Raw genomic sequence first — 24079 nt, forward strand, 5'->3', positions numbered from 1 at the left:
AGATAGCTCACTTGACATCTCTATATACTTGTTGAGTTCAGTTCGCATGAATGAATAATAATCAGGGAAGGAAAACACCATATTTTGGGTATACAACATCCATATGCATTAACATTTGCTTTCATATTTTACATGCAAGCTTCCTTTACGTGTCAGGGGGCCAACTTTGCAGATTCATGTTTTCCTAACTAGAATTTCTACATACACTGCAAACCAAATGCTAGAGTTAGTGAGTATCTGCTGCTGTAAAACCACTTAGGAACATAGGAAGTTGGACCATTGTGGAATTGGACCATTGAACCATCTGGACCAGTATTTGTTTATTTAGAAAAGTTATAGACTGCTAGCAGTAAAAGGAAGGTGCATTAAATGGAGTCATATCACTGGTCCATCTAACTCTGTCTTAACTGCACTGACTGGCAGTAGCTCTCCAAGACATCACCTCCATTGCATGCTAAAGGCATCTGGTCCTTCCTGCATGTGGTGATGGTTGTTTTCTTCAAGCAGTAACCAGCACAACCAACTGGTACCCTTAACATGATTTGATTCTTGCATATTCCTGCTGCTGGTGATGGTGGGGGGTTTTTTTGCATGTGTGCCTCCTTGCTCATGAAGAGCAGGCTGTATCAAGATGCTCCTTCAAATCAGAAGTGCCTGATAGCAAAGTCACTCCCAAACCACTTCCATCTCCTTCTCCAGGAAATATGAAAGATGCCATCTTGCTCAGAGTGTCAGGAGGGGACTCGAAACATTCTTCTGCTTCAAGTTTGCAAGGCTAGAGTGAGAATCCTCACGCTTCCTTTCTTCCTTTTGTACTCATGCAGTCTGTTATCCTTTTTTATGGAAGTGTCTCTTCCTCCAAGACACGTGGAGAGCATTATAAGCTTTTAGTGCTTTTCCAAGCTCGAGATACTCAATGCAGAAAACTGCTGTGTCCTCGGGTCATCCTTCAGTCCCTTAATTATTGAACATTTGCAGATACACCCCTCTGCCGGCCTAGCTTCTTCACAGTGTACTGCATTCATTCCATCCTTGACGCCATTAAGAAAGCAATGCTTTACGCCTTCCAGGCTGCCAGCAGCCCTCCCTGTTCTCTCAAATTGAGAGAAATGCCTTCTTGTTTCTGATGGGGGGCCATTACCGCCTTGACCCATTTTCCCTTTTCTTTCTTTTAGTCGAAATAAGATCATCTCACGGGCACCCTGCTTTGCCTCTCTTATTCTCCTATGCATCTGCTTTGTTTTAGATTCACTGATCTAAATGGAAGGGCATCTCAGTTGCAAAAAGCTCTGAAAACTGAGTAAACTGTGAGGCAGAGCAGAATTGGGCCATAATGGCTGTGTCCTGCCTCTCCTATGCTTTTGAATGCTGAGAATCACAAGTGGGGAGAACACTGTTGCCCATAGGTCCTACTTGTGGGTTTTCCATGGACATCTGGTTTGCCATTGTGAGAACAGGATGTTCTTATGTTTTTGTCCATGCTTGTTGTGGAAGCACAAGTTATCTTCAATACTTTTTGAGAGTCCCCCCACTGCTGCAAGTGGCTAGAAGCTCCAGAATTAGCTCTGGCTCCCTTTGCAGGAGAGAGCACTGGAGACGTTTGCTTTCTTTTCAAGAGTCTCAGCAGAGCAAGCAAGGAATGCTTCAGGCTTGTGAGGGACACCAGGCAGAGCCAGGAACAAAATGGTAGCTTTGGGGGAGAGCCCAATGCAAAATGGTGACTCAAAGGGGTGGGTGCAAGCATACTGAAATGAGCTGCATATCCAATTACAAGCGCATCTGAGTTACTACGGATCCTGGATTCTTTCACCAAATTCTAAAACTGGCCCCTGGAGCTGTGCAATAATAATATATAATAATAATTTATTATTTATACTCTGCCCATCTGGCTGGGTTTCCCCAGCCACTCTGGGCGGCTTCCAACAGAATATTAAAATACAATAGTCTATCGAACAATAAAAGCTTCCCTAAACAGGGCTGCCTTCAGATGTCTTCTAAAAGTCTGGTAGTTGTTCTTCTCTTTGACATCTGGTGGGAGGGCGTTCCACAGGGCGGGGGCCACTACCAAGAAGGCCCTCTGCCTGGTTCCCTGCAAGGCAGCCAAATGATGCTCATGTTTCACAAGTGAACACATGTGCTAATAGAAAAACCAACAGTCTAACCTTGCATTTAACAAGTCATCTGCTGGTAACCATAGGATTCCAGGCCGGTGAATGAGGAGGCTGGCCGAGGAGGGACGGATCTCTCCATTCCTCCTTTGCCCATTGGCTTGGTTCCCATTCCTCATCATTCTGTTTGATAAGAGGGTTTTTATTCGTATATTGTAACTAGCCTGCTAAGAGGCTAGTATCCTGAATAACAGAGGGATTCCTCTCTATTAGCCTCTTAGCAGGCTAGTAAAACAAAAACAAAACCAACGCCCTTCAGACTACTAATCCTTTGGACTTTTTTGAAGACTGGCTGGTGGTCCTTCATGGTGAGCTTTCAGGAGTTCCAGCCCTTCCACTTCATCTCCACCCCCCTGGGGTGTCCTGCCTTCAGAGAAAGGATATGTGTCATGTTTTATTCCCTGTGTGGACGATTCTATCTTCGAGGTGGACATTTCTCTTTCATCTTTTCATCTTTTTTTTCATACCTTTGCCAGAAAGAGGTCACTGTTGACAGGTGGCTCCTAGGGAAAGAAAAAATGTCATCTTCCCCTGTTCTTCCCCAGAGCGGCTGTCACAGTGTCAAATGGCTTTCATCCCCTGCGTCTGACCTCTGCTTTGTACTCCATCTGTCTGCATAGAGTGATGAAAAGAGACCCTCAGAATAGCGTGAGGCACAGATTGCTTTTCTTACACTCGACTCTACATAGCAACAAGGTTTGATCTGCGGCCGGTTCTCAAATAGCATCCTGTCACTCACTGGCATCTCCTTCTCCTTTAATTAAAGTGTGGCCACAATGCTCCTAGCAGGCCACAATGTATTGGAAAGTTGTTATGTGAGAAGGTGAGAGGTGGATTTTCTCATCCTGGTTTGTCTGATAATGGCGTTAGGTCAATTGCTTAGGTAATATGTTCTCCTTACAAGACATTCTGTTGTTTCTGTCAAGCTACAAGGCATGAGGACACAGAATAATTTCATTTATTGAAATGGCCTAGTTCTTGAAACTGTTTGGGTAAACAGAAGTTCAGAAAAACAGGACCCCAGAAAGGGAAAAAATAGATATTAAGGAGTGGGGGTCATGTTCTAGAATGATAGAATTGTATAGTGGGAAGGGATCCCAAGAACCATCTAGTCCAACCTCCTACAATACAGGAATCACAACTAATAAAGGAATCCCAGCCTCTGGCCATCTGTCAGGGATTCTTTAGTTGTGATTCCTTCATTGCGGGAACGAAGCAGGTGGCATATTATTAAATCACTGTGGTATGATAGCCAATTCACTTTCATGCCTTGCAGACTAATGGCAAGGGTGGCAAAAAAGGGAAACTGAAAAAGTCCCATAAACAGAAATGTAGCATTAATGTTGGTGGGTTGCATCATAATGCTTTCTAAAAGGTGAAAGAAAATTGCAGTAGAAGAATAAAGAATTGATCCCAAGCACCTAACCAGAGCAGTCAAACCTGGAGATGATGATGATGAAGATGAAGATTATAATAATAATAATAATAATAATAATAATAATAATAATAATAATTATACCCCACCCATCTGGCAGGGTTTCCCCAGCCACTCTGTGCGGCTCCCAACAGAGTACATCTTTGGTACCTAATGACAGAACCCAAGAGCTATGACATTCTGAATATTATGCGGTAGTTTAAGACCCGAAATAAGAAAGAACGTGTTTACTTTGAGCCGATACATGAACTCCAAAAGAAACTACATTGATATAAAACCAGAAGTGGTTTTCTGGGTGGGCAGAACCACTACCCTAGCATGTGAGTTGCCATGGTTTCCTGGGAGGGGAAGGGACATGGCAGCAGGGAGTCTGGTGTGGTGGAAACACATCGTCGGAGCCAAACTGTCACTTCTGCCAGAGCATTTGCACCATGCTTTCCTCCCAAGCACCTTGCCCCTGCCCCACTCCCTCCTGGTAAGGGACATCAACCCACCTGCCGGGAAGCAGCATAGTGACTCGGGAGCCATTTCTGTATAAAACTAGTTTATGTTTTGAGCTGAAATTACTTGTTGGCATGTTTGTTGTCCAGTGTAAGACCTTTCGATTCCCTGTATAAGAAATGTGAAGTAAAAATAATCTGAAATTAAATGAATAAAGAAGAGGAGTTTGGATTTGATATCCCACTTTATCACTCCCCTTCAGGAGTCTCAAAGCGGCTAACAATCTCCTGTCCCTTCCTCCCCCACAACAAACACTCTGTGAGGTGAGTGCGGCTGAGAGACTTCAGAGAAGGGTGACTAGCCCAAGGTCACCCAGCAGCTGCATGTGGAAGAGCGGGGAAGCGAACCCGGTTCACCAGATTACGAGTCCACTGCTCTTAACCACTACACCACACTGGCTCTCTGAAAAAGCTCCTGAAACTTCAGGTTTTCCATAATGTATCCACATTCTAGTGCCCTGTCCTTCCTCTCCAATTTTGGTGGCAGATGTCAGCACAGGATAAATTAAGTCAAAGGCACACAAAGTGTGCACTTTTCCAGTGAGGACACTGAGGGAGGGACAAAAGCTCAATATGATGGTCAGGATCACCTGCTTTGCAGGTTTAAGGTCCCAGGTTCAATCCCTGGCATCTCCAGTTAAAAGAGTTCAGGTAGCAGGTGATTATAAGATTCCTGCCCGAGACCCAGAAGAGCTGCTTCACAGTCCTAAAAATGTCTACTCAGAAGAAAGTCCTACTGCACTTTACTTCCAGATAAGTGCGGTTTAGATTGCTGCCTGACAATATTGGGTAGTTCAATGGTCTGACTTTTTTGCTGAATGAACATGGGTACATGGGCCAGTCTCCCAGCACAGGCACATACAGCAAAATGAATGGATGGATGGATGTGCAGTTTATAAGTGACAAGATATGTGATTTACACACTTTCCCCTACACTGAAAGACTTTCGTTGTCAGGCATTTGTCATGTTTGAATTGCCCCTGAGAGAGAAAGAGAATAGCAGAGCCTGAATCTGATTATGTAGTGACTTTTATCAAAATCTGTGTTCAGCTTAAAATGTCATTCCATTTCCTGATGGTTGCTTACATGGCTGCCAAAGTTCTCGTTGGGAAGAAAAATATGTCCTTTTTTCTTGTTTCTTTTTTTAAAAAAAGAAAAGGTTTGCAAAGTATAGATGCTGTGTACTCAGTGCTATTTTTCTAGGGAAAAGAGGTGCCGGAACTCACAGTGAACACCTCCCTTGTTCTCCCTTGTTCTTTCATAATGGCAATGGTGCCCACCTGAAAAAAAGTCATGGCTTACTATTCCAGTTCATTGGGTCTAGCTTTAAACACAGGGTGGAATGCTATATTCCTTGACTACTGTCTAGTGCGTACTGTCCAGTGCATAAGCCACTAGACAGTATTTCCTAATGTGATTTGCTTCCAGTCATTTCACAGCCAGCATGCTCTGAAACAGCCAGGAGGGGAATCGAGATTTCATTTTATTCTATTGTTTTACTTGCAGGTGTTTCTGAAAAGTGACCGTGTTGCCAGAATGGTTCAGAGTGGTGGTTTCTCGGCCAACGACTCTCGGGAAGTCTTCAAGAAACATATTGAAAAGAGGGTCCGAAGTCTCCCCGAGATCGATGGCCTCAGCAAGGAGACTGTTCTGAGTTCCTGGATGGCAAAATTTGATGCGATCTATCGCGGTGAAGAGGATCCTCGCAAAGCACAAGCCAGGATGACCGCAAGTGCTGCTTCGGAGCTGATTCTCAGCAAGGAACAACTGTATGAGATGTTCCAGAACATCTTGGGTATCAAGAAATTTGAGCACCAGCTTCTGTACAATGCGTGTCAGGTAAGACTCCCTGTTTTCCAGGAGAATACCAGCTGTTTGTATATGAGTGTACCCGTGTGGATTTCTACTCTTACTATGGCACTGGCCTGTACATTGGTTTAATTTTCAGGAGAATAACAAGGAAGTCTTTCAACGGTGATGATTCATGGGTGCTTCCCACAGGCTTTATTTTGCATGTATTCTTGTGGGAGGATATTGAGTGTGACAACTTACATGCCATCTCTTCAGCATTGCTACTAAACTCTGACTCCGCAGCTGGCTTGTACGCTATCTGTTCACTCTTGTCTAGCTGCCTAAGAGATGGGATGTGCTCCACCGTGCTGTACATCAAGAGGATGGTGCTGTTAGAGGAAGGGCTTTCAGGAATAGCTGTTTGCAGAACTAATTTTGTATAACATCAGCAGTGCGTACAGAGGTGACAGCCTCTGGCCAGAGGGCTTTGACAGCCTCTGTTGAGCAGCAAGCCAGGCACAGGGCCAGGCACCGGGGTCTGACAATGAGTAGTGGTGATCAGGCAGAGGACAGTCAGATGGGAAAGGAGGAGCCGGGGAGGTGAAGCTGGGGTGGAATTTGATCATCAGTCACCCAGCATGCAGCTCTTCATGGCGGACTCAGAAAAGGAGAGTGAAGCCACTTTGTGATGAACCGAGAGGAGAAAGCTGTGCTTGCCATGGGGAGCCCACATTGCAAAGAACACAGAAATGTCAATATAAGAAGGAAGCAAAAGGACGGCTGATCTTCCTCCTACCTCCCTGCATGTTGACAGTTTTGTTGAAAATGAATTGTGGCATTGAGAGTCTCCTTCTGCGCCCCTGTCCCTATTTCAGTGAAATTTGCATTAAGCCTTTTTATTAGTATGCTTTCTGGTTGGAATCTCTTGTTCTGCAAATACCCATTTTCTGGCTGATCTCTACGGGTGTGTTTTTGTGGTAGCATTTTTCCAGTGGGCTGTTGGTAGAGCTATTGCGGTGGGTTCAGGCATCTCCCACTGGCATTTGGTGCCAAAACTCAACTGTGAATATTCCAGGACTAAATGGTGATGGAAGGGGCAGTGTGTGGGCAAATATTATCTTTTTTTAATGAAGTGCAGAACCCTTCATCTGCCCTTCTTCTCTATAGTCTCTTAATCTCTGCAAGGGAGTAGCCACAGTATTTTTCCACATGAAAAGTATTTAAATTAAAATAGAACTGAGGAGGCTTGCATAAGTGAAAGAATTAGATGAGAGCCTGCATGGTATGGGTAGTTAGAGCATTGGACCAGGACCTGGGTTCAAATCTCTCCTCAGCTATGTAGCTCACTGGGCCAGTCGTTATCTCTGAGCCCAACTTCCCTCCCAGGTTGTTGTGAAAATAAAATGGGGAGCGGCCATATTGAGCTTGGAGAATGTAACAAAATAAATAAAGCTGAAGCTACCATGAGAGTTGTGGCAAGTGTAAAAGGTACATGTGAGCAAAATTTGTGCCACATAGACTAGGAGTCCCCAAGTTGCAGGCTGTTAGCTTGCAGTGGTCTGCAGTGTATTTGTGTAAAAAAATAAGTTTAGAAATCATATAGCATCTAACACAGTGCATTTAAATTGCTTCAACAGGTGGAAAAAACATGAAGTGATCTGGCAAGATCTTCAGCAATTTTAAAATGGGACAAAATAAGTTTGGGAACAGGTTGTTGTTATTGTTTAGTCGTGTCTGACTCTTTGTGACCCCATGGACCAGAGCACGCCAGGCACTCCTGTCTTCCACTGCCTCCCACAGTTTGGTCAAACTCATGCTCAGCCTTTCAGAGGTTATTGGACTGCAATTCCTACCACCTTTGAACATTGACCATGTTGCTGGGAATGATAGGAGTTGGTCTAAAACATATGGAGGGCACCAGGTTGAGAATGGCTATTTTAAGGATTTTTGTGGGGAGGAGGGCAGGAAGAGTGAAGAGAACCTGATAGGTTAGCCACTGACTCTCCTAGTTCCCTTCCATCAAGTTCATGCAATGTCATGATTGATATACTAAGGCATTACTCTTCAGCCTCTGTCCCCAGATGTTGTTGAACTATGGCTATATCATCCCTGACCATTGGCTAAGCTGTCTGGGGATGATGGGTTTTATAGTCCCACAGCACCTCAGGAGACAAGGCTGAAGAACTAAAGGAGAATGATATGATTCTGATATATCACTTTTTAGCCTAATATTCATTGACTGTTCCTTTTTATATGAGCATGCTTACAGATTTCCCTTCTTCTTTTTGTCCTCCAAATTCACAGCAGTGCATCTCTTTTTTTAGAGCAAATTCAGTCATTTGGTACTTTCCTTTTCAGATTTACATATTCATTCCCAGGAGACGAGGATTATATTTGTTTCATGAATAGATTAATTTCCTCGGTTTTTTGTTCATCTCTCTCCTCCTCAAAGTCAAAAAAGAGAGAAATATTCCACAGTTCAAAAGAACACAGTGGGCATTGCTGTTCTGATTAATAACCCTGCTGCCCAGCCAAGGAGAGAATTAGGGAAATGAAGAGGCAGAAGGATAACTTCAAAGGGATTGCTAATTCTGGGTTTACTCCATCACAGCTGCAGTCTCCTGCCTGGGAGCTGGGCTTGCACACCATTCTGTCTCCTGCCCTACATCTTTTTTTTAAAAAATTGCCCACACCTCAGGCTGTGCTGGCTGCTTGCATTATCATGTGACAACTGGAGACAGATCACATAGTAAGAGCAAAAATGTGAAATATTGGTGCTGGGAGCAAAAGGATCCTGAGTCTCTGTGGATAAGGATAGACGAGCAATGCGATAACTAGGTTACAGCAGCATGGGGAGGTCTACATGTCCTTGAAGATCCCATTAATGCTAGCCACCGTAATCTCTCTCCTGCCAGTCGGACACAATTACTGTGTCGCTTCCAGATGGGCATACCATTTAAGAATCATGGAACTGTAGTAGGGAAGGGGGCCCACCCCCCTGCAAGGTGGCAATCTCACCTAAAGCATCCATGACAGATGGCCATACAACCTCTACTATAAACATTTTGTTACAGTCGTCAGAATGTGGTGGACTCTCATTCACTGGAGGTTTTTAAAGAGAGATTTGATGGCCATTTGCCAGGGATTCTTTAGTTGTGATTCCTGCATTGTAGGGGGTTAGACTAGATGTCCCTTTGGTGCCCTTCCAACTCTAGAATTCTATGCTTCTGATATAGTTCAGTGGTACAGGATATGCATACATTCATGCATGCAGAAAGCGTCAGGTCCAACCCTTGGCATATCCAGTTACAGTAGTAGGTGAGGTCTTTTATAGAATCCCTAAAAGAAAAACTGGGGGGGGGGGGTAAGAAAAGGTTATTTTATACATTTTTTCAGTTCGTTGTATATCATTTCCCAAAACTCTTTTACTACCTTACATGTCCACCACATATGATAAAAGGTGCCTTCTTTTTCCTTACATTTCCAGCATATATTTGACCCTGTTTTGTACATTTTAGCTAATTTGCTATGAGTTAAATACCAACAATGCAACCTTTTCATATAATTTTCTTTCAATGAATAACATGCTGTGAACTTCAAATCCCAGTTCCCTAGCTTCTCCCATGCTGTAAGTTGTGTATTATATCCAAAATCCTTCGCCCAGTGTATCATAACTGGTGTGTGTGTGTGTATAGTTGTACCTTGGAAGTCAAACGGAATCCGTTCCAGAAGTCTGTTAGACTTCCAAATCATTCGGAAACCAATGCACGGGTTCTGATTGGCTGCAGGAAGCTCCTGCAGCCAATCGAAAGCTGCAGAAGCCCCGTCGGACGTTCGGCTTCTAAAAATAGTTCGTAAACCTGAACAGTCACTTCCAGGTTTGCAGTGTTCAGGAGCCAAAACGTTCGAGAACTAAGCTGTTCGAAAACCAAGGTAGGACTGTATATATAGAATGTAGTATTATGAAACGTGAACTATGCTTCATGGAGTGGGGGGTGATGTTCTGAAGTATGTATCCATTCTTAGTCATGCTCAGACATTAAGCCTGAACACAAGCCAGGGGAAGGGGTGCAGAGTATGCACCTGCCACAATGTACCCACACAAACTGGTCCATCCATCTCCACTCTCAGCCTTCCTGCATTGAGCAGAAGGGTCTGAAGATGGCCTCTAAGTGCATTCAGCTGAACACAGGAGCCTCAAATTATTATTATTATTATTATTATTATTATTATTATTATTATTATTTATACCCCGCCCATCTGGCTATATGGCTTCATATAGCAGTTTGTTGTCATGAATGATCCAACCCCCAGGGAAGGTTTGCAGCCAGATCCCAGTGAAGGTTTGCAACCAGCTGAAGAAAGCAGCCAGGAACAGAGAGGGTTATCTGCCAGGCAGGATGAGCATCAGCAAGTGTCAACTCCCCCGCTCCTTGGAATGCCGGTCGATAAGGGAACGGCTACGAGCGGGCTGCAAGCCAGCTAAAGCTCTTGGGAGTTTCAAACAGGAGCAAACAGAGAAGGAAGTAGTGTGTCAGAAAGGGATGAGGGGGGAGCTGATCCAATCCCTTCTCAGAGTCGGCTAAGGAGAGGGCTGTTGGACTGGAAACAAAGCAAGCATCGCAAGGCACTAGTAGTTCTCTATCTTCTGTAGAATCCGGAAGGAGTCTTCAGAAGGGTCATCTTGATTGATGATGTCGGAGGCTGTGTTAGAGCCGTCTGGAACTCTGTTTGTTTTGACAATAAATCATCCTTTTTAATTAACTATGCTTACTGTGTGATCAAGCTGGGGACTGGATCTCTGACATTTGTTGACAGAAAACAAACTATAATGAGTCTGCTGAGCTAGGTTCAGACATTCAAACAAGCTATAGTTAGGCCAGGCAAACTATGATTTAGCATTATGTGTGAAGCACTGAAAGCAGCCAGGTCTGCTTGGTGAACCACTGCTAGGAAGTATTCCAAGCAATCGTATTTGAAGCCAGCAACACGGCAGTGCTGTTTAGTGCGAAGACAGCCTCCAGTGGGAATATGCACAACTTGAATTAACTATTGTGGGAAATCTTGGCTGAGCTAAAGGGGCTGGAGAGGAGCAAAACGGCTATGATCTCCTTTCCCATGAGCCCACACGTTTGCTCTAAGACATCGTTTGGCTTAGCATGACATGCAAACACGGCCATTATCAAGTTGATATGTATGTAGAAGTACAATTCCAAAGAGGTGGAGAGGAAGCCCCAGATTGGGGGTAGGTGGGGGATAGAGATTGCATCAAAAACTGTATGACAATTGGTCTCTAAGATGGAGTCTTATCATTATACCAGCAGAAAACACTGTTCCATTGATGCCATTCCTCTGTTCAGCTCTCTTTCAAATCTTTGCTTCCTGCCTTCTGTAAAGGCCACACTTTAAAATCTCTTTTACGAAACAACATTTGCTCCGTGGGTCTCTTATTGTCAGAAAGGACTGGGGGAAGCTCATTAGGTAACCTGCCTGGCAAGACTCTCCCTGTGGGCTGAGTTCACCCATGCGCCGAGTGTAAAATCTCCGCAGCTGGTTTTAATGCTTGGGTGATGCAGTGCCTGGCTTTATTTATGTTCTTTTATTGCTCATTAAACCAGCAAACCTACAATTAATTAGGGATTTGTTAGAAGTACGTATTTCAGTGAGAACGCAAACACTTAACACAAGGATTACTTTGCTATTTTTAATATGTGTATGATAAGGATGATAATTAACAGAAATTCTCTAGGGGGAGAGCATCTTATATAAGCCATCTCTTTGGAAGAAAATAAAGCAGAGCTCCAAGCTTTAGCCCTATCGGGAAGGGTTTAGCTATTTCATGAGGGTTTTTGTGTTTGTGAATCAGTATATGTGGAGATTAAAATGATAATACCCAAGAAAAGCTGGACACTGTGATTACAATTTGCCATGACCAATGCTTGGCCTAGACCTTTCCCTCCCCCCACCCCTCATTAGATCTCTCAGTAGGTTTATTTTCATCTCCTTCCGTTCATTTCCTGCACTGCTTCCTGAAGCTACTGATGAAAATATTTTTTGAAAGAAAAGAAAGAATCTAAGGACCCAGAGGTAGTTCAGCCAGGCTCTGGGTATGATTTATATGTGATAAGTACAGAGTCATGAAACAGCTAAGGAACTGAACAGAAATAATAATAGTAACAGTAATACTACTACTATTACTACTACTCTTGCTGCTGCTACTACTACTAATATTAATAATATGTTGCACAGAATGATTAGATAAGAGCCTCTTAAATATCAGTATAAACTGAAACTACCAGCAGATCAAAATGCAAAAATATAGTAGAGACAACCAAAAACCACCAACCAGATATGCAAGTATGTATTTATAAATTGCAATTATTATTATTACTACTACTACTACTACTACTACTACTACTACTCCTCTCACATCTGCTGCTATCTCCCCAAATTAAGTTCACACAGAAAGGGGGGGTTGCACACACTCTACCTCTCACCAGGGAGCAGCCGCAATCAGTTCTCCCCACACCTCAGCCCAATAATACCCATAAAAACAATGTTCACTATTTAATAAGTAAGGAAATGCATGCAGCTACCACCCTGAAATGTGCAAAGATTCTTTGTGAGAATCTTTGGTTGGTTAAAGTTGGTTAAGGAAGGATTAGTAAGGTGTGGGTTAGCTAGTGGCAGCAAGTGATGTAAAGACAGCACTCTGGTGGCTCAGGAGATGATTTGCGGAAGGTGGACTGGTGGGAAAAAAATTAGGATGACCAAGGAACATTGATTGGCTAGAAAGGAGAAACAGTATAATACAGAAGTGTCAATACAGAAGTGCAATGTGGGGAGAAGAGTATTCTGAGTCACTTTGAAACCAGCCACAGGAACTTGGTAAAATTTCTATTAGGAGACCCCCAATCATAGCGGTCAACTTTCAGATTTGAAAATAAGGGATCAGCAGCCTCACCTGTCCCGGGGACAGTCTACGGGATATCTAACAATCTGGGATAGCAGCGGGAAGCAGCAGGAAATGGCACTGGAATAAGGGAATTTCCTGCAAAAAAATGGAAGGTTGACTGCTATGCCCCCAATGGGTGATGGGATAATGTATTGGTGCTAAGAGGCTGCTGGCTTCCATACCAGGGGTTAAAATGAAAAGCAGACCAATGGCATATGCTCTTAAATTTTCAACACCAACCAACAACAACAAAAAGCTGCTTACTATAATCAGTATAAAGATTCTGTGATGAAGTTACCTTACACTCAAAAGTAGAGGAAGCAGTGAAGCCTTTTACCAGCGGTTTGATGCAATACATAATATGCTTTCTGGAAGAAGGCTCGTCTTATTTTGACTTTCGCTTGCACAATTTATCCATGCTGGTGTTAGAAAGCCATATACTTTTCTCTGTTGGAATGCCATAATTTTCTACACAACTCCTGGTATAATGCTGTGATTGCAACTAATCAGTCAATCACTCATGCTTAGATAAGCATACTTTGGATTTTCATTTTTCGTCTTCAAAATGATTTTGCAGTTATATAAGCTTTGGAGTATGGCTGAGTGTGAGGTTTTGCACTAAGGCGATGAGCATGTCTTTCAGCATCCATATTGACAAAAAGCTGGGTGAATTACAAAGTTCAGGCTCCGGGATTAGGAAACGAGCATTCACGGTGTTGTTGTTTCGATTGCTTCCAAAAGCATTTCAGCAAAGCCCTTATGTGCATTTAGCATTAGCACATCCAGGACTTTGGTGCCAAGTGATTAATTACAAAAGCAGATCTTTCCTCAGATATATCTACAAGAGATTCAAGGAGACAGTTCCTCCCTTCTCCCACCTCCCATATTGCTTTTCTTCTGTGCCTTGTAGTGAAATGTTGCAGCATCATTATTTACATTAACTTCCACTTAGCAAGTGCCTTTTATCTAGGCGCTGTGCATTGCATTTACGGTTGAGGCAAAGTTTTGTTATGCTCAAAGCAAGGCATATTATGCAGCAGTGAATTGAATCACCAGAGGTCACAGTTTGATGCAAGGTGAGAGCCAGAAATAGACTCTGGGCTTCTGGTCTCTTCTAATCCTATTCTCTCTTGCATTGCCACTCTCACAGTTTATTTCAGGTGAGCTTAAAAATTGTTGCAGGCTTTCCATGGCACCTGAATGATGTCAAAGCAGAAAGCATGGGTGCTCATTTATATCTGATTTTGGAGATGCTCTGAGTCTGCCTAGGCAGGCAGCCAGGATTATGAATGGAAGCAGAGAATGTCATCTGTCAGATCGATATCCATGAGAACAGACACACGTTGCTGCATTCTTGCAATTCCAAGCTCACCTAGATGCTCATATTGACACGCATAAATGGAAAAAGAAATTCTAATCCCAAGTATCTAATTATCTAATTCCAAGTATGTAAGGTGAACCTTGCATGACTTTGTGGATGGAGACTGTCAAAGTCTATCAAGGTGCTGTGCGTTTCCCAATGGTAGACGTGCGCATGCAAATTTGCAGTGTGACCAGAATTGAAAAGCGGTTAAAGAAGGATACTGTAGAGCTGGAAATGATCAGGTGGCTGGAGCAGCTGCCTATGAGGACAGTTTACAATGACTGAGGCTTTTTAGCTTAGAAGAAAGATGAATAAGGGGGGAAATACGATAGAGCAGAGGTGCCTAGCCTGTGACCCTCCATATATGGCTAGTCGACCATCCATGTGAACGAAGTGTATAGAATTATGCATGATGCAAAGAAAGTGGCTAGTCAGAACTGGGGAATCTTAATAATAATAATAATAATAATAATAATAATAATATTTTATTGATATCCCACCCTCCCCAGCCGAAGCTGGGCTCAGAGTGGCTAACAACAATAAAATTAACACGACATTCTAAAATCAATTCATTTTAAAATCAGTTCAATTCAATTCAATTCTTTAGCAGTTCCTGAAAATCACAAGTGGGGGGGAGAATGCTGTTGTGCTCACGTCCTGTTTACATGTTTCCCATAGGCATCTGCTTGGCCACTGTGAGAATAGAATGCTGGACTGGATGGGACTTGGGGCTGAGAGCCAGTGTGGTGTAGTGGTTAAGAGCGGTATTCTTGTAATCTGGTGAACCGGGTTCGCGTCTCCGCTCCTCCACATGCAGCTGCTGGGTGACCTTGGGCTAGTGACATTTCTCTGAAGTCTCTCAGCTTCACTCACCTCACAGAGTGTTTGTTCTGGGGGAGGAAGGGAAAGGAGAATGTTAGCCGCTTTGAGACTCCTTTGGGTAGTGATAAAGCAGGATATCAAATTTCTCTCTCATAATACTGCAACCCAGTGTCATCTGATGATGCTGAATGTTGGGAGATTCGGGCCAGACATATTGCATAGTTAAACTATGGAATTTGGTCCCACAAGAGTTAGTGATGGATGCTTTCCAAGATGATTAGATAAATCTATACAGGATAGTGGCTATGTCCTACCTCCAGAGTTGGAGGCAGTATGTCTCTGAATACCAGTTGCTGGGAATTACATGTGGGCAGAGTGCTGTTGCACTCGGGTCCTGCCTTTGTGCTTCCAAAAGGCATCCGCCTGGCCACTGAAAAAATAGGACTTCTGGAGAAGGTGGGCCGCTGACCTGATCCAGCAGTTCCCTTCTTACTTTCTTACAGAATGTGTGCTGTGCTCCGCACCAAATGAGACTTGTGCTTTTCCAGCCTCTACAGAGAACCCACCAGTGGATACTATCTGCTACTGGTGATGTTATTTTTCAGACACTCTTTTACCTGCCATTTCTTCTCTGTGATGCTCTGTGACCATCCAACTTATCTTCAAGCTCATTTAGAACTGCTCAACTTCTGATCTCCTGCTGGCACGTGCAACAACACCTGACATTTGGCTCATTGCCACCCAACCACAATATCTCAGTCCTGTTGCCTGTGAGCAGTCTGCCCAGCTCATCTACAGCACTGGCACACTCACAGATGACCATGCTTAGGGCAATGGGTAGACCTTATTAGTACCAAGATAGAAATGCATGAGTCCAACAGTTCATCCGTACCCAGAGTTCTATTGTCTATCCCTGGGTGATGTTCCTTGCTACATCATCTATTTTTAAAATATCTGCTCAACAAGGATTGGAGCCAAGGAGGACATCCTCATTATCTGTGGTGGGGAAAGGAACTGCCTGTGACTAATATAATTCTTCCAGATGGAGTTTCTGCATCAACTCCACAATCTCCTGGTGAACACTGAGGCATGGGCAGAAAATCAGGTTAATTATAAGGAAATGAATGGGTGGAATTCACTTTTCCACGAAAGACAGAAGATAAACAGTTGGAAGAACAGGATGTAGAGAGGAAAAGAACTGTGCTGTGACAGTGGAAAAGGCTGGTTCACTCTGTTGACAACAGGTGTCAATTGGGTCTCTTGTGGTGGTACTGATTGATGCCTGCAGAGTCTCTCTGGCAGCTGTGCCATGTCTCATTAGCTCTGCCCTGATTGTAAAGATGTAGGAGGGGCTTATTGTTCTGTTCACTTCTTAGATTGACAAGGCTGCGCAGAGAAGAACATTTCAGAGAGAAAGACCAAGAGAGATGTGGGCATTTGTTGTTCTCTGAGTTAACAGCGAAACCAAGAGCTGTTGCCCTAAGTATATGTACTAGGAAGTGGTGTTCCCTGGTTGTAAAGATGTAGGAAGGGCTTATTGTTCTGTTCACGTCTTGAACTGACAAGGTTGTACAGGGAGAAAATTTCAGAGAGAAAGATCAGGAGAGAAGTGGGCATTTGTTGCTCGCTGAGTCAACGGTGGTGAAACCAAAAGCTGTTATCTTATGCATATGTACAGTGGCACCTCAGGTTAAGTACTTAATTCGTTCTGGAGGTCCGTACTTAACCTGAAACTGTTCTTAACCTGAAGCACCACTTTAGCTAATGGGGCCTCCTGCTGCTGCCGCGCTGCCGGAGCCCAATTTCTGTTCTCATCCTGAAGCAAAGTTCTTAACCTGAAGCACTATTTCTGGGTTAGCGGAGTCTGTAACCTGAAGCGTATGTAACCTGAGGTACCACTGTACTAGGATGGAAGTCACATTAAGCTCATTTGGGTTTACTTGCAGGAAGAGGCTGAAAATCCCTTTCAAGGGGTTAATCTTAGCTCAGGAACAATGCATATACGATTTCATCTAGGGATATTTGAAAATACCATCAGAAATGGAAATGGGAAACAAAACTGATGCAATTTAAAAGCTCATTGGGGGGTCAGGGACGCAAATCATGCAAGCAAATACCAGTGGCATTCACTGCCATTTTGTTTGTGTTTAGCCCACAGATGTTATGTAAATAATTATATTGTTTTCTGCATTGTTTTTTATGTTTCCCTTGTCAGCATCGCCCTAGAGCTAGTGCGCCAACTGGACTCATGCACCTCAACCCCGACTGGGCTAGGCGAGCTGGGTAGCACCGCCAGAGACCTCCTTCTCACAGGAAACGGTCACAGTGCTGTGGACTCACAGCTCAGAGCTGAGAGCACCGGATTCACTGTCTCAATAATACAGTCGTTGCGCAGCAGAGTTTTGCAGAGTCTTGCAGAGTATAAACCACTCGGAGAGCAGCTCTGTAGAATATCTTCCTTTTATTCTATAACTACAACTATGATACAAAACTATATACAGAGCTGAATATTCTAAGCATAAATCAGTGCTACACTGAGAGTCTGCAGCTGCTCTAACAGCAATCTTATCTCTAGGATCTCCAACACTCTCACTCTCTCCGATACACTGACTGACTGACTCTCTCTCACACACACAGACTGATACGTTGCTGGGCAGAATAAGTAGATAGGCAGGACACGCCTCCTCCTCTCTGGAGAGTCAGCAGAGACCATCAGGAGATGATCAGGAGATTCTTGTGTATGGGAGGGGTGAAATCTCCTCATCCCTTCCATTGTAATGCATTGAAATTAATTACATAATTAATTCTTTTGGTTCTGGCCATAGCAAATAGCCAGGTGAACAACATAGGTTTTAGCAGAAGCTGAACTGCAGTGGAATGGAAAAAGCACTGGTGATAACCTAAAAAGGATTAGACAAAAATTGCTGACTCCTTACATGTCTAGCTGTATCTAACTGCTGACCCTCCATGGTGGGAGATTCTTGGTCCAGCAGAGGCTTCCATCAGCAGAACTGGGAGGCAGTTCTCAGACGTTCTTCCTCCTCTCACAGTTCCTGCCATGTCACCTCCCACATTGTTCCTTAGTGATTGCTAGTGTAGGGAGCAGCAGGTGGTAAGGCAAATTAGCAAAAATTACCAGTTATGTTGATCAATGCCTCCACTGTGTTAGTGGAGGGATGCCAACTGTGTACAACCCACAGATCCTGCTTGGAAGAAGATTTTTACTCGGATTGTTCTACCGATGAATAATTAAATCACAGTTATCACAGTTTGTTCCACTATATTCCTAGGGAGGGCTTTAGCGAAAAGAGATGTGGAACCATTTCCAAAAGGATTTTAAAAAACAGCCAGGCCACCATAATGCCAATGCAGCATAATATGATTCCACATAATGTAATGGAAAATGATCCACTATCTCTCTAAGATGATGCCAAGCTAAAGAAATTAGTGTGATCAAAAGGGGGTTTTAAAGAAAGAAGGGTAAAAATGCAGAAATATCAGGCTTTCTATTGCCAACCCCCCCCCCCCGCAAAAACCAACAACAACCCAGAAACTTCCCAAACTCACAGAGTTTAATCAGTTTAAAACAGGGAAATAACTTTTGCGCAAAACGATTTTCAATCCATTCGTTGTCGGGCTGGAATCACTACCAATCAATGTGACTAAATGATGTCTCAGTCACAGGTGGATAAAAAGAGGTAGACTTAATCAAAGCTCACAGCCCTGGCTGTATCACTTGCTGTACTTTCCCAGTCTATTCCATTGGCATTTCTCCATAGGCATAAATTCTTTTATCCCCCAGTGGATGAAGGTATGTCTCTATTGGCACAAAAGTCTAGACTAAAATCATATAAATTACTGTGGCTCAGAGGAACCTGCGGTATAGAGCCATAGCATTGCATCTTATAATGTTGGACCACTGAAGCATTCAGCTTGAAATACAGAACCAAGGAAAGCCATGCGTTGCCTCACACCTAGAACTTTAAGAATAGGTGTCCCCAACCAAAACCAGCTACAGACAATGTAATAAAGAAACAATTTTTTTAAAGGAGTCGGCAGGTTGATTTTTTTAGCTTCCTGGGTGGGTATCTTCAGTACCACATTCCTTCCTTTCAATGCCCAGCTATTCCCAAGAATTTAAAAGCATGGGATCTCCAGCAGGGATTTGATGGGACTGTGAGAAATTAGATAGAGGGAGCACAAACAGCCAGATGTATTTTACTGACAATTGTTAGACTTCCTATGGGTCTCCACATCTGTAGTGTCTTATCCCTGACATAGATGCTGCTCAGACTCTGTGGTAGCTATAATCAATGTGCAGATTCTATGATTACGTTCCCGGAGTGAGGTAGTCAGAATTAGAATGTGAATCATTCATGAATGAGGATTTCCAGTACAGTGGTACCTTGGGTTACATACGCTTCAGGTTACACACTCTGCTAACCCAGAAATAGTGCTTCAGGTTAAGAACTTTGCTTCAGGATAAGAACAGAAATCATGCTCCAGCGGCACAGTGGCAGCAGGAGGCCCCATTAGCTAAAGTGGTGCTTCAGGTTAAGAACAGTTTCAGGTTAAGAACGGACCTCCAGAACGAATTAAGTACTTAACCCGAGGTACCACTGTATTCACATTTTTAAAATATTGGAAAAGATGGTAACACAATCACACACACACACACCATGGAGGATTGATAGTTTGATTCTGGACTAGGCAGAGGGCAAATTTAATTATGGGCTTTTACCACAGAATCATTGAATGAATGACCTTGGGGAATGAGTTTGACTTTGTCTTTCAAACCATGATGTATCGGAGTATTCCTGCCTGCAAGAGCCTCCTGTTATGTCATTCACCTTGAATGCTCAGCTGTGTTGTGTAACATCTGGTCCTGCAGTCTCATTCTAAAAGACACAAAACTGTGCTCTTGGGGAGGGGGGAGGGGGAGGAAGAAACCATGACTATAAGCACAAGCTACTTAATGTATCTTGACATTTCAGTGTAGAAAACAATATTAACATCTTATAGTAACGTTGCTGGTGATCTGGAACTTTGGCACTCTCTAGTGCAGGGTTTCCCAACTTGGGTCTCCAGCTGTTTTTGGACTTCAACTCCCATCATCCCCAGCTAGCAGGACCAGTGGTTGGGGATGATGGGAATTGTAGTCCCAAAACAGCTGGAGACCCAAGTTTGGGAAATCCTGCTCCAGTAAGTTGAAGAATAAGCTTGGGAAACTGTAACATTCATCAGCCCAGTAGAAGAGAGAAATGGGAGGCCAGTTTGGACATTTGACAATGGCAGGGCTTGCCGATGTACAAGCAGCATGCCTCTAATGCTATATCTGACATAGACCCACAAACTCCAGACTAGCTCTTCTAGAGGAGGCCAGAGGGAACAAAGCACATGAATTACCACATTGGGTCAGACCAGGGTCCATCCAGTCCAGCTCACAAACAAAGCATGAATGGCATAGTTGCTATTCTCAGCAGATTCACTCTCTGTTAAACTTGTCTGGAACTGCATATTACAGTTGCTGCAGGCAGCAGCCTTCCACCACCTCCTTCTCCTCTCTCTCCCTCTTACAATGTTTACTAAGGCAAAACACATGATATGACATTACTTTACTAAATATAATGGGAGTGGGAGGATGAGAAGGCACAGAGCTGCCACGCAGCCAATGTTGCATGTACTTGGGGCCTGAAAATGTAGTTTTATCATTCGTTATCATAGACCTGCAAGCTGTTTGATTAAAGGGGGGCGGGTCATTCAAGTTTATTGGCCACTCACCACCTCTTGTGGCAATTAATTGCATGTGGGGTTGGGGTCCCTGTCATTCATGAACAATTCTATCTCCCTTAATGGGAGATCTGCTCTGGAATTAGATGCAAGGACATGTCCAGTGTTGTTGGGTAAAGAGACACAAAACAGGACTCTGTTGCTGTATGAATCATTCCTCTGATCAGCTGTCCAAGCTAGAAGAGGTAGTCTCAAAGAATCCCCAGGCTTGCATAGACCAACTCATGACTTCATGGCCACCATGACAACCACATGGCTGACTCACTATATCTCTGGCCTGAAAAATGTGGCAGGAAATAGTTGTTGCTAACAGAGCAAATGATGATGATGATGAATCTGCTATTTGGGAGGGGGAGTGATTTGATCGCCTCATTGTCCTGGCAGATCATTTTCAGATGAGGTTTGGACTGGTGGCTAGTCATCTCTGGAGGATTTTTTTTTAGATAGCCTACCACCACACTTATGGAATCTCTGTGATTCCTCTGTGAAAGTTTCTGGTTGGCATCTCTGGCACTCCCCGTGAGGCCATAGTCTCACTGCAGAACAGTGAGGTGGAAAGGGCTGCCATTAATAAGGGATTTCTCTGGTGCTACCATGCCCAGGCTGCACCCTGGCTTTTTGTGGGGGGGGGGTGTTCTTCAGGCAGTGAAACAGACTTGATGACAACTTGGGTGAAGTGACATACAAGGTTCTGAAGTCTGGTTACACTGAGAATCGGCAGGCCTTGGCGTCTCAAATTTCAGTGTTGCCCTGTGCAGTGCCAAAATTTGGTGCCCTCTGCCTCTTACCTTCCAGTCCACATAATAGCTGTGGTGGCCCCAAGGCTCTGCACCTGGTGCGACAGAACCAGTTGTGCTCCCCTAAATCTGCCTCTGCACTGAGCTGAAGCCAGATAACACCCACTGCTCCCAATATGGGAGTGTCCACTTGCTTTGTAAAAAAGCTGCATACACCAACCCTACTTCAGTCAAAGATTCAGCTTTTCCTAATGATCTAACAAGCCATGCTGCTGAATTACATTAGCAGATCTGAACTCTCTATCTTCTCTAAATATGTTTTCAACCCCTGGGTCAATACCCAAGGATGCTGAGATGCCCAAAATAGACTAACAGCTATGGGGGGGGGAGCACTGTGCTATTTCTAAGTACTTAGGCTTTATCATCGTTTCGTTATTGCAAAATTGGGGCCTGAGTTCTCAGCCTAATGCTGAGAAAGCAATAGTTTAGCATGCTTGTTACCATAGGTTACTGGCTGTTTGCGGAATTTGTTTTTCCTCTCCATTTATTTCCTGAAATGCTACAAGGTTAAAAAGCTGCTAAAACATTTCCTTTAGAGGCCCCGTGTGTATCACAAAAACAGTAGCTAAGTGTTCAAATTACGTTCCTCTAATTTGCCAATGTTGACATCTCAGGAGATATTGAAGGGGAAAGCTGAGGGCCAGGGCTTACAGTAAACGGAAATGCACAGAGATATTGTCTTATTAACTGTGGCATCCTTACAATGTGTTGCTGGAAGATGAATAAGTAAGTAGGATACATGGGGTGTGTTCTGGGTGAGAGGATATGGTGAATTGTATCCATGAAGTCCAAATTTATCTGCTACATTCTGTTGCTTCTGCCTGCACATACACATGGATATAAGGGATGGACCTTCCTTCACTTATTTATTGACAGCTGCACCTGAAATCTGCCGTAATTCATGAATAATGTTTGCCCTGTTCCCCAGGTAGCGGACCCTACTGCCATTGTCAATCCACAGACACCGTCAGCCTTCCAGATATACTAGCAGCATATCCTTCCCCTCTACCATCTATCCTGATTGCCCCTTAGAGATTTTTAAAAAGTATTATGTGGTTTATAAATGCTTTTAAATAACTAAATAATAATAATAAAGCAAATCACATGCAAGAAGTGCTGTCCTGTCCCCAGCTATCGGCTGTGTGACTCTGTTCAACAGAGCACAACAGTTCATCTGAGCCTGAATAGGTAACATTGACATACTGTTCCCCATCAGAAATGTAATAATGAGAAGGGGAGAATAAAGATGGAAGTAACTGATCCCACACTCTGTAGCAAAGAACAGTGCATTCCAAGAGAATAGGACAGAGCCAGCCTGAGATCAGACTATTCTCAGATCTGTCACTGTTGGCTTCATCCAGTTGGCTACTCTTGATGAAACTGGATGCTGAAGTAGACAGACCCTTGGTCTGAACCAGAATGATTATTAATAATAATAATAATAATTTATTATTTATACCCCACCCATCTGGCTGAGTTTCCCCAGCTACTCTGGGCGGCTCCCAATCAAATGTTTAAAACAGTACAGCATTAAATATTTAAAACTTCCCTGAACAGGGCTGCCTTCAGATGTTTTTAAAGATAAGATAGCTGCTTATTTCCTTCACATCTGAAGGGAGGGTGTTCCACAGGGTGGGCGCCACTACCGAGAAGGCCCTCTGCCTGGTTCCCTGTAACCTCACTTCTCGCAGTGAGGGAACCGCCAGAAGGCCCTCGGCGCTGGATCTCAGTGTCCGGGCTGAACGATGGGGGTGGAGAAGCTCCTTCAGGTATACAGGACCGAGGCCGTTTAGGGCTTTAAAGGTCAACACCAACATTTTGAATTGTGCTCAGAAATGTACTGGGAGCCAATGCAGATCTCTCAGGACTGGTGTTATGTGGTCCCGGCGGCCAGTCCTAGTCACCAGTCTAGCTGCCGCATTCTGGATTAATTGCAGTTTCCGGGTCACCTTCAAAGGTAGCCCCACGTAGAGCGCATTGCAGTAGTCCAAGCGGGAGATAACTAGGTTCTTGTGCTCCTCAGACAAAATGAAAACCTCTTAAGTATCATACAAGATTCTCTCTCTCTCTCTCTCTCTCTCTCTCTCTCTCTCTCTCTCTCTCTCACACACACACACACACACACACACACACAGAAGTCCTTGTAGAATTACCATTGTTTCAAAGACCAGTGTAAAGCACCATAATCTATTTTGGGGACAGTCAGCATTTATTGCCATAGAAACTGAAGTGGCAGCCTGGAAGCCCTCTGTAAGGGTTGTAATTACTCTTTTAACTTTCAACAGGCTTGAGTGTAAGCATCACTGTCAACTCCAGAGTAGATGCTGGAGACTTCTGGGGTTTTCACTTTGAATGTTAAATAGATTTTAAAGAAAAATTGCCCTCTTGCGACTATCCCTGGTTGTCGAATTAGGCAGTAAAAGCAGTGGGGTGTAATTCTTTACAGGCTAAGCAGGGT

General features: G+C 43.7%; 1 protein-coding gene across 8 annotated transcripts in view; it reads left to right on the forward strand.

The window, feature by feature from the left end:
- CADPS (calcium dependent secretion activator) overlaps positions 1-24079 on the forward strand; it is a 348154-nt gene that overhangs the window by 74949 nt on the left and 249126 nt on the right. For all 8 annotated transcript variants that reach the window (XM_080995634.1, XM_080995627.1, XM_080995631.1 and 5 more), the window contains exon 3: positions 5610-5942. In XM_080995634.1, the coding sequence (XP_080851760.1) occupies positions 5610-5942 (333 nt within the window). The remainder of the gene's footprint in view (positions 1-5609; positions 5943-24079) is intronic.

The sequence above is a fragment of the Podarcis pityusensis genome (genome assembly GCF_964106645.2).
Source record: "Podarcis pityusensis genome assembly, chromosome: 2".
Classification (NCBI taxonomy): Eukaryota; Metazoa; Chordata; class Lepidosauria; order Squamata; family Lacertidae; genus Podarcis; species Podarcis pityusensis.